This window comes from Pinus tabuliformis, chromosome 2_2 (genome assembly GCF_031772625.1).
Source record: "Pinus tabuliformis cultivar Carrire ecotype Pingquan chromosome 2_2, CPIR1, whole genome shotgun sequence".
Lineage (NCBI taxonomy): Eukaryota > Viridiplantae > Streptophyta > Pinopsida > Pinales > Pinaceae > Pinus > Pinus tabuliformis.
The window spans coordinates 1111856307-1111873243 of NC_142300.1; the positions used below are offsets into that span (position 1 = coordinate 1111856307).

Here is a 16937-nt window from a genome sequence, read left to right on the forward strand (position 1 = left end):
CATATTCATCAATGAAAAGTACATGGATAATTTGCAAGTAAAATAGTAAAATGTATTAGCATGAAATGCACCTAAACTAAAGTTTGATGCAATTATCTTGGTTACTTTTAATCTAAATGCCTATTCTAGATGTGACCTTTCTTTCGACTATTTTGAAACAAGTCTCGTATGTGAGTTGTGGAAGGGGTCGAAGAGAAAGACAACAATGACTATATTAACGATACCTTCCTTGGATTACCCAACACATCTGATGCCTCCGGCGTTGCAGAGACTGTGGCTCTGACTGTTAATCACATAAGAGGGTCTATGTCCCTCAAGTTGATTGAGGAAAGGGGTCCCTAAAAATGTGTTTCAACGAAGCTTATGCTTGGAGGTAAATTAAGTTAAGATGCAACTACACTAAAATGCCTAATATGATATGCAAGTAAGTTTTCAAAATAGAGATTTGCAATGTTTTCAATATAAGGGAAATAGTGCTCAAAGTAAATTGCAAAATGTAAACTCAATTGGAAAAGAAAATTAGCTTGCACATGAATTAAGTAAGATTACTAAATACTTTGCTTCAAGTTAATGGAAATATACCCAAAGAAGGATGACTTGGATAGTTGCTCAAGATAATGCAAGATACATAAGCTTCATGAACATGTAAATTACTCAAGATAATTGCATTGGAAAATGATAAACCAATAATCAACTAAAGCAATGAAGCTTAAAATTTATATGCTTGCAAAATGAACAAATAAGTCAAAATAAATGAGCATGTAAATAATGAGCCTATTGTGAGGCCAACCCGAAGCAAATTGTTAGAGTAACTAAATCTACTTTGCTACTTGGAATGAGATGCCTTGCATAAAATAAATTGCTTCCAAGAATTGTGCTTGAAAGCTAAACTTGAAATGACAAAACATGAACATAAGTAACAAAAAGCAAATTCAGAAAATTAGCCTGTGAAAGTGATGTTGTGTTAATTTTAAAGATGCACGATGAAAAACTAAGAAAAGTAGCTCAAAATCACACCACCTACATGTTCCTCCTTTCGCAAAAGGAGAAAAAGGATGCCTTGGGTGGAAACCTAAGTTCCCACAAGAAAAACTAAACTTTTATTAAATGTTACAAGATGAGGAACCTTCAAGAGGTCTCAAGTAAATCTCCAAGAAGAGTCTTTACAATTCAATGATGCTTCTCAAGCTCTATATCTCCTTCTTGAAAGTCAAATTCATAAAATAAAGTAAGTACAACGAGAAAAGCTTTGAAGATTGAAGAAGTTAGGTGTCTCTTGATGCCCCAAGGCTTGGCCTCCATAATTGAATGCAATGTTGCATGAAACAAGAAGCCAATCCTCCTCAAAAAGCCCACGATGTCGCCAAATAACAACCCTCCTCTTTATCCACCGCCTCCTAAAAAAAATTCGACTTTGAAAGGGGTTGAGAGGTCCTATAAGAAAAGTGTTTGAGTTTGTGTGACCGTTCCTTGATACTCGTATCACCAACACTCTACCTATGGATTGCAAGATCAAGAAACAAATTAGTGTAGAGAGAATATGAAAATAATTAAATAATATAGAAGAACCCCATCACTTGGTTTAGCTTAGAAAAACTCTCAAATAGCTAATATGAATAAAAGAAACACTATTTAAAGATTAAATTTTTTAAAATAATTGCTTGTATACAAGCTATGCCCAAACGAATCTCTATAAGACACTTTTTGAAAGATAAACTAAGTGAATCTAAATAACAAATGAGAGTTCTTTTGAAGGTGCTCCAAGAGTGGGTTGATCTCCCAAAAACTTCCCCTCACGCTTGATCCAACAAAAATTCTTCTACAATACTAAAATCAAACATTAATCCATATAGATTTAAATAAACAAACAATGAATTAAAACTTCTAGAAATTTATTTGAAAATAAACTAGAACTTTCAAACTCTAGAGCCTATTTTCAAATCAAATGTTAATACAAGATAGCTTTGCATTAACAAGTTTACAAGAATATATGGAAAATGAAATAATTCAAAGCATAGAAAGATTTACCAATAGCTCAAATTGCACCATGCTCCAAAGGTAGAACACTCATGAATGGACCCCCAAAGTCTTTTTATTAAAGCTCTTGAAAAGTATATGAAGTAGCAGTTCTTCTGCAAATACAATAGCTAGTAACAAAATATACAAAATGAGAGCTCAAAGCTCTATTATATAAAGAGATGGGAGCAAATCCCAATGTAGCAACCAGGTGACAAATGGCCTTGGAGAAGATCCCAAGAGAGGAAATTGAATTCCAAGTGGAGGAGTGAAGAGACACCAAGGCAAATCGAATTCCATATGTGGCACCATGAGATCTTCAAGCAGAATCGAATTTCACGTGTAAAGATGAGCAAATCCAAGTGTGAAGTAATCAAGTAACTAACTCAAGTCCAACTCCAAGAACAAATCATGTGATGCCACCTCATGTAGATTACTCCAATGAGCTCAATGTAGATCCCTTGGAGAATGTGTGGTCACTCCTTGAGGAAATTTCAATGTGCTATGATGAATGCCAAGTGTGCAATAGAGGGAACATAAATGGAGATAAACTCCCAAGAATATCTCAATTAATATCTTTCCAATATCTCCTAGGTGCATTAACTCCCAAAAAATTCGATTTTCCAAGTCACTAGCCACTGCATTTATGTCAAAAAATTCGATTTACTTGAGTAGGCCATGTATTTATGATGCAGGGTGCCAAATCATCTTCCAACTTGTCCTTTGACTCATTCCTTTGACTCGAGATAATTTCCAAGTCATCTCCATGTCATTTTGTCACATGGAGCAATTTTTTTCTCTCCATTGAATTTATTTCTGGTTTAATTTATTTCCAGATTTCCCACTAAACTTGGGGAAAGTGGGTTTTGAGGGTCTAGAACACATTTTTAACCCCTCAAAGTGTGTCATAGTAGAAAGTTGAGGGCGAGAGGTGTAATTTTATAATTCATACCCCATACAACTTCTCTAGACATCACTTATTACATTTCATATACAATTTTTTTTCCAATTTCTGCCCCGCGGGAAATTTAAAAATTTAAAAAATGACTCCTTAGACCTAATAAAATTCCACGAAATTTTTTGTGTGATCTATTATGGTAATATACAATGACTTTAGAAACTATGACTCACCCAAGGCTTCGCCATCAAACCGTACTCCGGATTTGGGAGTATGCTTGGAGGAAAAAACTCAATTAATTATTAAGTCTTTGTATGGAGATGATAATTAACCAAGTGAAAGAAACCTCCTAGAGTAATACTCACTTGATGACAAGTTCCTAGGCTACCCAGGCCTGTTACATGACTTGACTCCTCATACTTGCATCACTTTTACATTGTCCCCGTAGAGATTGTGGAATTTGAGTACAACAAAAAATGATAAGAAGAAGTAGAGTTGAAAACCTTTGGTAATGTGATAATCTCTAATGATACAAGCAACCTTTGGTACATCCTTGGGCATGGAGTTTTCGAAAAATCTTCAAGTGCCACTCAAGTGGTCAACATGACTCTCAAAATCATAAAGATTATCCCTTGTAGATTAAGCAATTTATTGTTCATCAAGGTTGGGATGTTTTCATAAGTCCCTTTTACTTTGATAGGCATTATAAACACATGACTAGGTTGATGGCCTCACATGAAGCGGTAGAGCTCACGTTAAATTGGATTATGACATTCATCCCTTGCCATTATTTTGCATTTTAATATTTTGGCATTTGATTTTATTTTTCTCTCTTTTTGTAGCTGCATCAACCTTTTGGCAATTTTAAAGCCCCTCTTCTCATGAGATTAGCCAAATAGGGGACCAGTACGAGTGATTGACAGAAACCAAACGAAGAAAGGGCAGTGGATCAAGAAAATTTGACAAGTGTTAAGTATGGAGGGATATGAACACACTACCTTTATCTAGGACTCCTATTCGTGCCCCTCCTACACAATGAAAGAAACACCCCAAGCAGTACACTTGACTGCGAAGGAAGGATGACCCCCAAGGTGAAATAAAGCAACAATTAAAACTGCGAAGCATCATGATCCATTATCTGATTTCAGTCCATGATCCTTATTTAGCTGCCGTAAAACAATAAATGTAAGCACTTATGAAATAATGGCTAGTGTACCTCGCAGTGATTGACCTACGTTCATCTAGTGATCAATTGAATCAAGTGGATGTGCTGACCAATGTGTGGGTGAGAGGCATTAGAGAGGATCATATAAGGCTGGTGACTGGAATTCTGAGTCTTAGGAGAAAATTTTTCTCCTAGGGATACACATATATACATAGGTAACAGACCCAAAATGGCATTTACCAATAAGAGGTAAAGAGTAAATACTTTATATTTACAACCTAGGAATCATGTGTTTTTCACGAATACATGGTCTTTGCAGAGTCCAAGAGGTTAGCTCAACCATTTGTCAGCAATGTTACTGTCCATGTGGCTAGGTTCATGACTGCAGGGTGCCCAATTTTAATTACTTGGGTGAGGTGCACTAGTCTATTTTGACAGGTTTACTAGAAATGCCATCCATGAATGTAGGGAAGCATCCCTTGAGTTTCCCCACATGGGTTTCCTAGGAAGAATTGTCATTATAACTTTTGAAGTTTCTGCTTTCTGATATGTGTGGATATTTCACAAATAGTATTATTGTTAAAGGGGACTTTGAACACTTTCTTGGGTGCCTTGAAATAATATTTTGGGTCGATGTTATGAGGATGTTGGTTGTTAAGTTTTTTCCTCTTGTTGACATTCATTTGAAATGGATAGCTGTTTTCTAGAAGAAGTTATTTTTAATTTTACTAATCAAAATATATGTGTAACAATTTGGATGACTTTAACCAAACACAGTGAATGCCAAGAAAAATGTCAAGAATTTAAAAGTTTCTATTTGAGGCCATAAAGGTCTAGTAATATGGAAAATGATGGTCATAGACTAAAGTCTTTTTAGCTAGATAATTGTTGACTATATGAGACTGCTATCTACAGGGCCTTCATTTACCAGAATCTACTGTTGATAGATTGCAAACAGTAGAGCGAAGATTTAGCGGCACTGCAGATGAAGTGCTTGCTAGGTTGAGAGGAGCTCTTCCACCAGGTATTGTCTTGTTTATGTTTTTTATTGGACATTTTGGCCCTTCCTGCCATTCTTAAAACTTTACCATATGGAACATTCACAGATAGATTTATACTGGCTGCTCTTGAGGAATTATCAACACTTTTGAGCTATCTTAGAGTGTGGGAAATTGAGAGACGTGTATTTATTGATGCTCTGATGTCACCCACAGAGGAGTATCATAAAGGAATGTTTTTTCAGGTAATTATAAAATTATGTTTCTTCTTGAGATAATGTTGGGGATGATTTCTAGTAGTTGCAATAATTTTTCCATGATTATCTTTCTTTTAAATAGCTTCCAATTCCTGTTTTTGATTCTCCATCCTTTCTGCTGTGAAGAAATGTAGTACTTTATTATTTAAAAGATGTTTGCATCCCTGACAACCTTTTTTGGCAGGCTACCGCAACTTATTGGATGACAAGAATGTTTATAGCTTCTTTACGTCATTGTGTTTATAGTCTAGGATCATAAGATGTTAGTTTTCTGTAAATGGTCTTTACTTTGAAGTATTGGGGCAATCAATCTGTTGCTATTTGAAAAGAGCATTAGGACTACAATGGATATCACACTTTGGACTCGGAATGTTACTAGACTTGGAATCGGCAATAAATCGGCTAGGCAAAAGGGCGAAGAGTTTTAATTGGATGAGGAAAAAATTGGTGAATACAATAAATAAAGATATACATATATATTGAATTAAAAAATACATTTTTCATTGGTATTCAATAAAGCCATGTCCAAACAATGCATAATATAAATAGATGTCCAAAATATCATGAATGAATAAGTATGCCATATATGATATGAGTCCAAACATGATTTAAAGTACTGAGTCCTAACTCCTAACCAGTGACTACATAGAACTAGAGGCATTTGCTTCTAAAGGTTTACAAAATACTGCAGACTAATCAGTAAAAAAACAGTAACTAAGACTCTAAGAGTGAGAACTAGAAGCAATTTCTCCCACTCCTTCGCTTGCTTGACTCTCAAAATTCTCCAAGTCATCTAGGCTTAAAAGAGGAGCCTCCTCCAATTGGACCCAATCTGCTGCATTTGTAGTATGCAGATCTATCTCTTCAAGGTTGATTGGTGAATGATCCAAACCTGTCGTTATCATGAAACATAGAAATGTGAATAAAAGTTTGAACTTTAAAGTGCAAATCAAATTATGAAACCTTCAAATTCAAATGCAATTACACATGACTAAGCCAAGCCTTTTGTTCCTCAAGGCTTAGTGTCTCGACTCTCACCTATTATTTGCTTGTTGCGAAGTTGTAGATTGTGATGGACAAATACAAGGTCATTTAAGCACTTTTGTGTCAATCAATTTGTAATATTCCCAATTTTTGTGCGTGAAAAAATAACTAAGGAGTGTTGACAGTTTCTGGCAATATTAAATAAAAAAGACTATTATTTTGTGGGAGAAAAACGGAAAAATATTATTTTATGGAGAATGGCGGCAAAATAATATTTTAATGGAGAATGGAGGAAAATCACTATTTTATTGGAGAATGGCAGCAAAATAATATTTTATTGAGAAAGTAGGCAGATTATTATTATTATTTATTTTTATTCAAAGTGGTAGGAAAAAGTCTCCTAGTGAAAAATGGGGCCCACCATTGGAAAAGAAAAGGAGAGTCTAGAAGCTAGAGGAAGGCTCAATGGAGAATTACAAAAGGAGGATGGGCTCAATTGCAAATCATTATACTCTTATCTTTTTCATTGACAATTGAAGGAGCTTAAGCAAGTTCAAGAGTTTCAAGTGAAACTCAAGCTAATTTTGATGGACTTAAAGTGCCACCCTAGTTGGCTTTTTAGGGAAGATCATTTCAAATCTTCCATTGGTACTTTAATGGATTTGTTGTTTGATTCATTCTTGAAGATCTGGTGAGATTTTATTTCAAGAGATGATTGTCTTCAAGATTTAGTTTGCAGGGATATCATCCTCTCCTAGGAGAGCTGTGTTAAGGACTGAGGATTGGAAATCAACTCCTAATCCCAAGCATCAAATCATCTAGGGTGAGCACTACCTTCAGGAGGACCGAAAATCAACACCAGGGAATTAATCCTTAGTTGAAGTCGGGGAGAAACAAACATATTGGAGGTAGAGCATTCACTTTTCTGAACTAGGAGCCAGATCGAGTAGCCTACTTGAGGATCAATTGTATCAGTTTGAGGCTATGTTGTTTCTTCCAATGGAATAAGGGTTTGTGCCAAGATCCACAAGTTTCAAAACTCCATCCATAGACGCTGAGTTACACTTAAGGAAAGGAGCCGAATTATTTGGTGTATTGGCAGTGGCCTCAAGGCCGAAATGTTGTGTGCACTCACAGTGGTTTCAAGAGCTGAATTATTGGTCATTGTAGGAGAGCCGAGCACTTGTGCAAAAATGATAAATCAGCCTTAGAAATTGTTGAAATTTGGTACCGGAGGACAGGTGGTTCCCTTAGGCTTTGATCTTTGGCCTAGAGAAAAGTGTCCAAAAGAATTTAATTTTTCTCCTAAAGTAACTTTATAATTTTTATAAAGTTAAATCTAATTTAAAAGTGACTTTAAGTGATAAAGTTAGTAAGTCTAATTTTAAAGTGACTTTTATAAAGTCAATGAAAAATTAGAAAGGAAAAGTGACTTTGGAAATAAATGACTAAGTGGGTCTTTATTAAAGTGGGGTGAATTAAAAAATAGAAAGTGAGATTTAAATGAGCATTTAATCTCAGCCATTGATCTAAATCTATTTCAGCCATTGGATGGATCACCCAAAAGTCACTTAGGGTTGGGTTAAGGGAGGAAAAGGAGGAAAAGATCATTCATTCTTTTATGAGCAGATTGAGAGAAGGAGAGCAAGAGAGCAAGGGATATTTCTGGACAGTTGAAAGCGGAGTTTCAGCAGCTGAAAGTGGAGTTTCAGCAGCTGAAAGCGAAGTTTAAGCAGCTGAAAGCGGTGTAACAGCAACAGCCGCGGTGTAACAGCAACAGCCGCGGTGTAACAGCAACAACAGCGGTGTAACAACAACAACCACGGTGTAACAACAACAGCCGCGGTGTAACAGCAACAGCTGCGGAGTATCAGCGGTGGTGTATCAGCAAGGCTGAGTTTCAGCAAGGCTGAGATAAGTTGTAAAAGTCTGTTTGTTGATTTTTGCTGAACATTTCTCTCACTGTAAAAAGGCATTTTCCAGAAATAAAGAAGAGCTCTCAAACTGGTTTTCCCCAAGAGTTGTAGGGGGTTTTTCCAAGGTCACATTGACCAAAAATCTCAGTGTTTAAATGTGTTTTAATGGCTGTTTATGATTGCTGATTTTTATTTCTGCAATTTCCAGCATTCTGTAAAATTTCCAGAATTTGTGTTTTCAGCAATATTTATTTTTTCAGCTTGTTAAATGTATGGTTATGGGAATGGGCATTTAATTACATGGGAGAAATAAGGTGAAACTGAAAACCGGGGTGGGAAATGAGAAATTTCTACATGGTATCAAAGCTTGAGTGCTGAAGGGCAGTTTGGGACAGCAAAAGAAAAAAATTACAGTTGCTGATTTTTCACTCAGAAAATTCCAGCAAGCTGATTTTTTTTCATAAACAACAGTTTTATCTTTACCACAGCAGTGCAAAAATGATAAATCAGCCTTAGAAATTTTAATTATTTCAAGGCTTAGTGTCTCGAATCTCACCTATTATTTGCTTGTTGCGAAGTTGTAGATTGTGATGGACAAATACAAGGTCATTTAAGCACTTTTGTGTCAATCAATTTGTAATATTCCCAATTTTTGTGCGTGAAAAAATAACTAAGGAGTGTTGACAGTTTCTGGCAATATTAAATAAAAAAGACAATATTATTTTGTGGGAGAAAAACGGGAAAATATTATTTTATGGAGAATGGCGGCAAAATAATATTTAATGGAGAATGGAGGAAAATCACTATTTTAATGGAAAAAAATTCTCAAGAGAGAGAAGAGATCCAATCCAAAGTGATGATGAGAAAATGAACTCATCTCACTTGTATTTATACACTAATGAGGAGTTTGAATTAGTCTCCTAGGCCTACATAAGCCCCCAAAAAAAATTATGTGCTAATAATCTAACTTTTGGTGACAAGCTCACCAAAATAACTCACAAATGAAATAGTAAGCCTCTTAAGAGGTCAGATGATGAATAATACACGTCGTAGGGCCCTCCAAGTGGCCTGATGAGGTCCATAGGTGCCATAATGAAGAATAGGACCCTGAAAAGTGATGGACAAGGGGTTGGCCCCATTTTCTCCAAACAATAAACCTGTAGTGCTCCCAGTGGGTGTGGGGGCACAATAATAACCTCATGGGTCTCCAAATGAGTCATAGATGCTTGTAGATCATCTGCAAGGGCTCTGATGATTGTGTAGGTGATGCCACATCATCCTACAAGTCTTGGGTCAGCTGCCAAGTGTATGGTACATTTGTGGGGCTGACTGGGCAAAGGTGAACCAGGTGCATCTTCCTTGTCCAATAGGTGAATCTCGAGCAATCTCTGAACATCCTCGAGGATCCATGGAGTGTTGTCTACTGTTGTGGAGGCCCATGGATTTCAACACACACCCTACATGTGCCAATGTAGCTCTCTGGAGGATTAGGACCTCGTATAGGGTGACCAAACCCAAGATGGAGACCCTTTGCAATCCTGCAGGCTCTTGGAAAGCTCCATCAAATTGTTCAATGGTTAAATGGTATGAAAAATTCCCAATTTTACTAAGGAAAAGAAAATTGATTATTTTTAAAAGATCTATTGCTGAATATAAGTTTTGGATTGATAGATTATTTGACTTATAATTTTATTTGACCAACATAAGCTCGCTAAAACACAGTTGGGACACTTTGTATTTATATTGACTTCCTTTCGACCCTCAACACAAGCCGCTTGACAGTGTTAGTTTGGAGTTGAGCGTTGGTGCCCTCACTCAGTAGACCCAAAATCATGCCCTTTGCATCATAATTGTCACACTCATTTGTCACTGTGATATCCACCCATTCTACAAAAGGTTTCTCTACATGTTTTGTGATATTCCATGCGATGTCACTCAAGCCACAGTGGCCTTTTGTTGGACTCCGTGCACTTTGATCTATTAGTCCATCTGCTATGCCATTTCACCCGCACAGGCAACCACAAAACAAAACAACACAAGTTTTAGTTGAGTACGAGATTCCATATTGCGAAGCACATCTCCAATGACTGCTTTCAGGCATTGTCTTTGCAACTGTTAAAGTCCATTTCGAGTTTGTAAAGGCCTGATAATTGAGCACCTCTCCTGATTTGGGCAAAGAAAGCACCGCAACCTCAACTCCTTCTAGAAAATAGTCCTTGGGTCCCATGGATCCATGAATGCACACATTGCAGTAGACTCGACCATTGATTTGGCCATTCTATGTCATGCCAACATAAAATCACTGCACTGCCATTAAACCCATTAAAACCCACCTCGGAAACCCTGCCATTTCGGCCCTTTCAGATTAGAATCGAAAGCTAAAGCAAAATTCCCCTTTCTTCTGTGTGGGTTCTTGGTGAGTCATTGTGCCTTGAGCACCAACGTAAGCCAACTCCAGCGCATTGTCACCACTATAAAGCTTTGAGCTCCAGCGTAAGCACTTGCGCATTGAGACACGTGGAGGAGCAAGAATATAGCCAGACCTAAGAGATGCATCATTGTGTAGCCACTGTTGAGCAAGGATAGCCAACACTACATCACCGTAGATCTTGTGCAATTGTAGTTGAACGTGCAGGGAGAGAAGGAGATGCATTGTTGACTGTGTGAAAGATGAATTCTCCATCCCTATTGAACATTTCTGCTGCTGCCGTATGTTACTTCTTCAAGATTCCAAAAATATTTTTTTTAAAGATTTTTAATAGTGGTAAGTGTTAACTTTTGGAGTGATAAGTGGATTATAAAAAGTTTTTTTTTTTAAAAGGATTTATAATATTTGTAGTGATAAAGTTAATGGAGTGATAAGGTGTAATTATATTTTGAAATTTTTTATTTTAGTGGAGAGATAAGATGTGAATTTGTTGGAAATAATACTGAGAGGGGGGGTGAATCAGTATTATCAAATCAATAAAACTTTTCAAATTTCATGCTGAGAAACATATACGCTACTTCAGTTAAGTGAACCTGCGTGTACACGCTACTGTGTCTAAAGCAACTAGCGTATATCCAGAAATCTTATGATTCAGTTAGCTTATCTTCAGTAAATGCATCAGAACATTATTAACCACATTGACAGTAAACAGGTGCAGTATAACAGAATAGATCATCACATAAAAGCCACACACATGAACACCATGATATAAGGTGAAACCCAATGTGGGTGAAAACCACCTGCTGCAATTCGTCTCTTTCTTCTTTAATAAGAAACTTCTTTTACAATGTACTGGTGCAGTCCTTTACCAGTACGCAGGCTACAACCTGCAGAGGGCTACAACCCTCTCTTGTTTTCCAACTACTTCTGGAAGGGAGCTACAACCCCCTCAGCTCTTGTACTAGCCGATCCATTTACTAGTACGTAGGTGCTGACCCTACAGAAGGCTACAACCTTCTTTCCTACAAGGACCACGTTTCATCAATTTTCAGACTGGATCCATGAGTACAAAACAAACACTGCTGCAATACAATCATCAACTTATACTTGCATCATAATTCTCTAGATCACCCAATACTGAATCACTGAAACCCTGTCATCAAGAACACAGAACACAAACCAGAGCCCAGAACTCTGCAACAACCACCAGAATCAACAACAACCTGAAATATCAAATCTTATTATGCATACGCTACTTCGCTATACCAAAACCGTGTGTATACGCGCTTTCTCCAAAGGCAACCCGCGTGCAGATCTAGAAATAATTACTTATACCTTCGCTGTCAGATCCGACCCTTGCCAAGCGTCCCGAACAGATAACCAGCAATACCAGATCTTCTCACTTCGTCAGACACACCTTGCTTGCCCTCCTTTTGCCTAATGATCTTCTCCTTATATAGCCTTAGGCCCTTCACAATACCACGGTCCAAAACCATAGTAACATAATACCATCAACTTCAAAACTAGGGATCGACACGTCTGTCGAGACACCATGGTCCAAAACCATAGGCACAACTTCCAAGGACTAACCGCCACGGACCAAAGGTACGTTTTCATATGTACGCGCTTTTACTGAAACCAACCTGCGTGTATACGCTGATTTTCCTTAATGAACCTGCGTATATCTCTTTTTTGTTCCGCTGTACTAAGATTTGTCCTCTGATTAAGTTACCATCATTTGTACTTGCTTCTGAGTGAGTTGCCATCAAGGACAACTGCAACACTTGTATCATAATTCCAACAATCTCCCCCTTTGGACTTGATGGCAACCACCACACCAAGTCACTCTCCCCCTTTGACATCAAGGGCAAAGGGCGGACCAAGATATTCTCTTCTTTGGTATACCTTCTGCTGTCCATACTCCCCCTGAGAACATGCTGAAGTTTCTGATTTGGCTCCCCTTTGTATATGCCAAGTTGTATCAATCCATCCATGCTCCCCTGAGCAGATGCAGGTTCTAAGATCAGCAATAACTATCATTTATCATATATGATCTGTACCATACGCATAAGCCTGCAATAGCATTCCTTTGATCAAACAACAAGATGTATCATTTAGTTTCATCAGCAACTTCTAACCATAATGCCAACAATGAATTATTTGAAGTATATGCTCCCCCTGAGCGTGAGCCAACCATGACCATTTCTTGAGTCTGTTCTGCTGCCCTTTATGCTCCCCCTGAGCCTGAGCCAACCATGACTGAAACATTTCCTGGGCTTGTTCTGCTGCCCTTTCTACATATACACGACTTTGCAGCCTGTAACTCGCGTATATACGCGACTTATCTTCATTATATCAGCGTATGCAAGATGGAATACTGAAATTCATCACTTTCAGATTCCCCTGTGTCTGGTGTGTCAGCTGACTGAGTTATGCCACACCTTTCTGTCTCTAATTCTGTCTTCTTCAATTCCTGGAATTGTGATGATGTATGGTCCTCTTGTTTTGAATTTTGAAATCTGCTCCTGCATTCCCTTGCTTTATGCCCATATTTGTTGCATGTATAACATCTTACATATTTCACGTTCCTTCTATTGCAATCAATTGCTTTGTGTCCATATTCATTGCAGGCAAAGAAATATCCTCTGAAATACCTGGGATGCGATGATCTTTTGTAATGGTCTTGAACCATTCTACTTCTACATCTGGCTGCAACATGTCCAAGATTATGACATACATAACATTCAACATTATTCAGAGGAGGAAATAATCGTCTATCACTTCCATAGTTAGGAGTAAAGGATCTTCCTTGAGGAATTTCTTTCCTTGGTTGTTCCTTGTTCAGCATTTGAGATTTCTCATTAGAGTTTCTTGCCTCACCTTGTGAACTAGATTCACCTTCAACATATTCATGAAAACCAAGACCAGTTTTGATAGCAGGAGACCTTTGACTATTAAGAATATCATCCAAGACTTTAGTACTATCTTGAAATCGTAAAAGCTTATCCTTTTCTTCTAATTTACCTTTCAAGATATTTACCTCAACTTGATGTTGTTCTTCCTTTTCCAGATACTGATTCCTTAGGTCTTCTTCAGCTTTTCTTCCTTCTTCCACTTGTCGCTTTAGTTTGATCACTTCATGTTCTTGATCTTCAAGAGCTTCTCTGTTCTGTTCTCTTGATTTTTTAAGATCTTCTTTTAGAGAGAGGATCTTTGATTCAAGTCTCTGAATAATTATGCTCTGATCCTTTACTATATCCTGCAATTGCTCCCTTACCCTGGTTTCTGTCTCCAATTGTTCATTTAATTTGGTAACTTCTTCAGTTTCTGCATTCTTCTGTTCATGTGCCATGAGACTTCTAATATCTTCACTATTATTGGATGAAGCATTCTTCTTTTCATGTGCCATGAGACTTCTAATATCTTCACTATTATTGGATGAAGCATTCTTCTTTTCATGTGCCATGAGACTTCTAATATCTTCACTATCAATGAATGAACTTTTAATATGGGTATAATAGCTTCTACCATCTTCTTCAGACATCTTTCCTTTGTTATGAGGGCATCTAGCAGCATAGTGACCAACTCTACCACATAGAAAACATTTGAAAGGTAGCTTACCTTTGAACCGTCCAGTTCCCCGTTCAAGATTCTTGACAAAATTTACCTCATCTTCTTCCTCTGACGCTTCAAATGCGGCTTCTGATGGTACCTCTTGTCGCATTTCAAAAGCAGTTAAGATCCCGTGAAGCTGTGACATGGTGATTTTCTGCACATTCTCCTTTTCTTCTATGGCAGATACTTTAGAATCAAATTTAGCAGACAGAGATCTCAAAACCTTTTCAACTAAGACAACTTCCTCAAATTCTTCACGCAGATCCCTCATACAATTTACAATCTCATCCATACGCAGGAAATAATTAGCTATGCTTTCATTACTATGCATCTTAAGAGTTTCATACCGGATTCTAAGAGTTTGAAGCTTTGCTCTTTTTACCTGATCATCTCCTTCGTAGCTTGTAACGATTTTGTCCCATATTTCCTTAGCTGATTTGAAATCCATGATCTTCATAAATTCTGATTGTGTCAAACTACTCAATAGGACAGTAACAACTTTGGCATTGAGCTCATATTGCTTTTTCTCTGCTGGATCTGTAGGAGTTGCTGATGGGAATTTGTATCCTCCTTCTACGATTCCCCAAATTTCTGCTCCAAGTGATTGTAGATATGCAATGGTTCTTATCTTCCAGTGGGTAAAATTGTTCCCGTCAAAGATTGGTGGCCTGATGTGTGCCTCTCTTTCTGGATTAGCCATTCTGATGGATCTTTTCCTTCAAGCGATCAAGCTTCCTCTGAAGAACCTGCTCTGATACCAATTGTTGGAAATAATACTGAGAGGGGGGGTGAATCAGTATTATCAGATCAATAAAACTTTTCAAATTTCATGCTCAGAAACATATACGCTACTTCAGTTAAGTGAACCTGCGTGTACACGCTACTGTGTCTAAAGCAACTAGCGTATATCCAGAAATCTTATGATTCAGTTAGCTTATCTTCAGTAAATGCATCAGAACATTATTAACCACATTGACAATAAACAAGTGCAGTATAACAGAACAGATCATCACATAAAAGCCACACACATGAACACCATGATATAAGGTGGAAACCCAATGTGGGAGAAAACCACCTGCTGCAATTCGTCTCTTTCTTCTTTAATAAGAAACTTCTTTTACAATGTACTGGTGCATTCCTTTACCAGTACGCAGGCTACAACCTGCAGAGGGCTACAACCCTCTCTCGTTTTCCAACTACTTCTGGAAGGGAGCTACAACCCCCTCAGCTCTTGTACTAGCTGATCCATTTACTAGTACGCAGGTGCTGACCCTATAGAAGGCTACAACCTTCTTTCCTACAGGGACCATGTTTCATCAATTTTCAGACTGGATCCATGAGTACAAAACAAACACTGCTGCAATACAATCATCAACTTATACTTGCATCATAATTCTCTAGATCACCCAATACTGAATCACTGAAACCCTGTCATCAAGAACACAGAACACAAGCCAGAGCCCAGAACTCTGCAACAACCACCAGAATCACCAGCAACCTGAAATATCAAATCTTATTATGCATACGCTACTTCGCTATACCAAAACCGCGTGTATACGCGCTTTCTCCAAAGGCAACCCACGTGCAGATCTAGAAATAATTACTTATACCTTCGCTGTCAGATCCGACCCTTGCCAAGCGTCCCGAACAGATAACCAGCAATACCAGATCTTCTCACTTCGTCAGACACACCTTGCTTGCCCTCCTTTTGCCTAATGATCTTCTCCTTATATAGCCTTACTGCTTAGGCCCTTCACAATACCACGGTCCAAAACCATAGTAACATAATACCATCAACTTCAAAACTAGGGATCGATACGTCTGTCGAGACACCATGGTCCAAAACCATAGGCACAACTTCCAAGGACTAACCGCCACGGACCAAAGGTACGTTTTCACATGTACGCGCTTTTACTGAAACCAACCTGCGTGTATACGCTGATTTTCCTTAATGAACCTGCGTATATCTCTTTCTTGTCCTGCTGTACTAAAATCTGTCCTCTGATTAAGTTGCCATCATTTGTACATGCTTCTGAGTGAGTAGCCATCAAGGACAACACTTGTATCATAATGCCAACAAAATTTTTGTAATATTTGGAATAAAAAGGTGTAAATTTATTTTTTTGTATTTTTGGGGTGATAAAGTTGTAACTCTAAGTAATGTCTTTACTTTGAGGGGGGGTGTCAAAGAAATCAAATTGCAAGAACATTGTAAAAAGTCAAATTTTGAAAGTTTCATTGTAAAATTTTAGAGAAGTTGACTAGAGCCAAGTGCAAAGCTCAGTCACTTTTCTCCTCTAACAACTATACGAGAGTCAAGGCCAAGCCCCGATAGATCGTTTTTTTTTTGTGTGGTGCTGCGTGTGGTGTGTTGTCCAACTTTTTTTCGTGGTGCATGATCCATTTGGGTGCATGCATTTACTTTTACAATGTCCAAGCTGGTAAATCTATTTTCTGAATTTGACAAACCTGAAGGCTCAAAGAATTATAATACATGGAAAAGGAACATAGAAAGCACTTTGATTTACAATGAACTTTGGGAAGATGTATGTGATGGTGATGTCAAACCAAACCAACCTACAGATGGAAACTCACTAGCTAAATGGGAGATAAAAAATGCCAAAGCATTAGCATTAATTAAATCTTCATTTAATGATGAA

At 37.7% G+C, this 16937-nt stretch overlaps 1 protein-coding gene across 3 annotated transcripts in view; it reads left to right on the forward strand.

The window, feature by feature from the left end:
• Window positions 1-16937, forward strand: part of GCN2 (protein kinase family protein) — a 444532-nt gene that overhangs the window by 318761 nt on the left and 108834 nt on the right. For all 3 annotated transcript variants that reach the window (XM_089405809.1, XM_089405808.1, XM_089405810.1), the window contains 2 exons: window positions 4995-5103; window positions 5186-5322. In XM_089405809.1, coding sequence (XP_089261935.1) covers window positions 4995-5103; window positions 5186-5322 — 246 coding nt within the window. The remainder of the gene's footprint in view (window positions 1-4994; window positions 5104-5185; window positions 5323-16937) is intronic.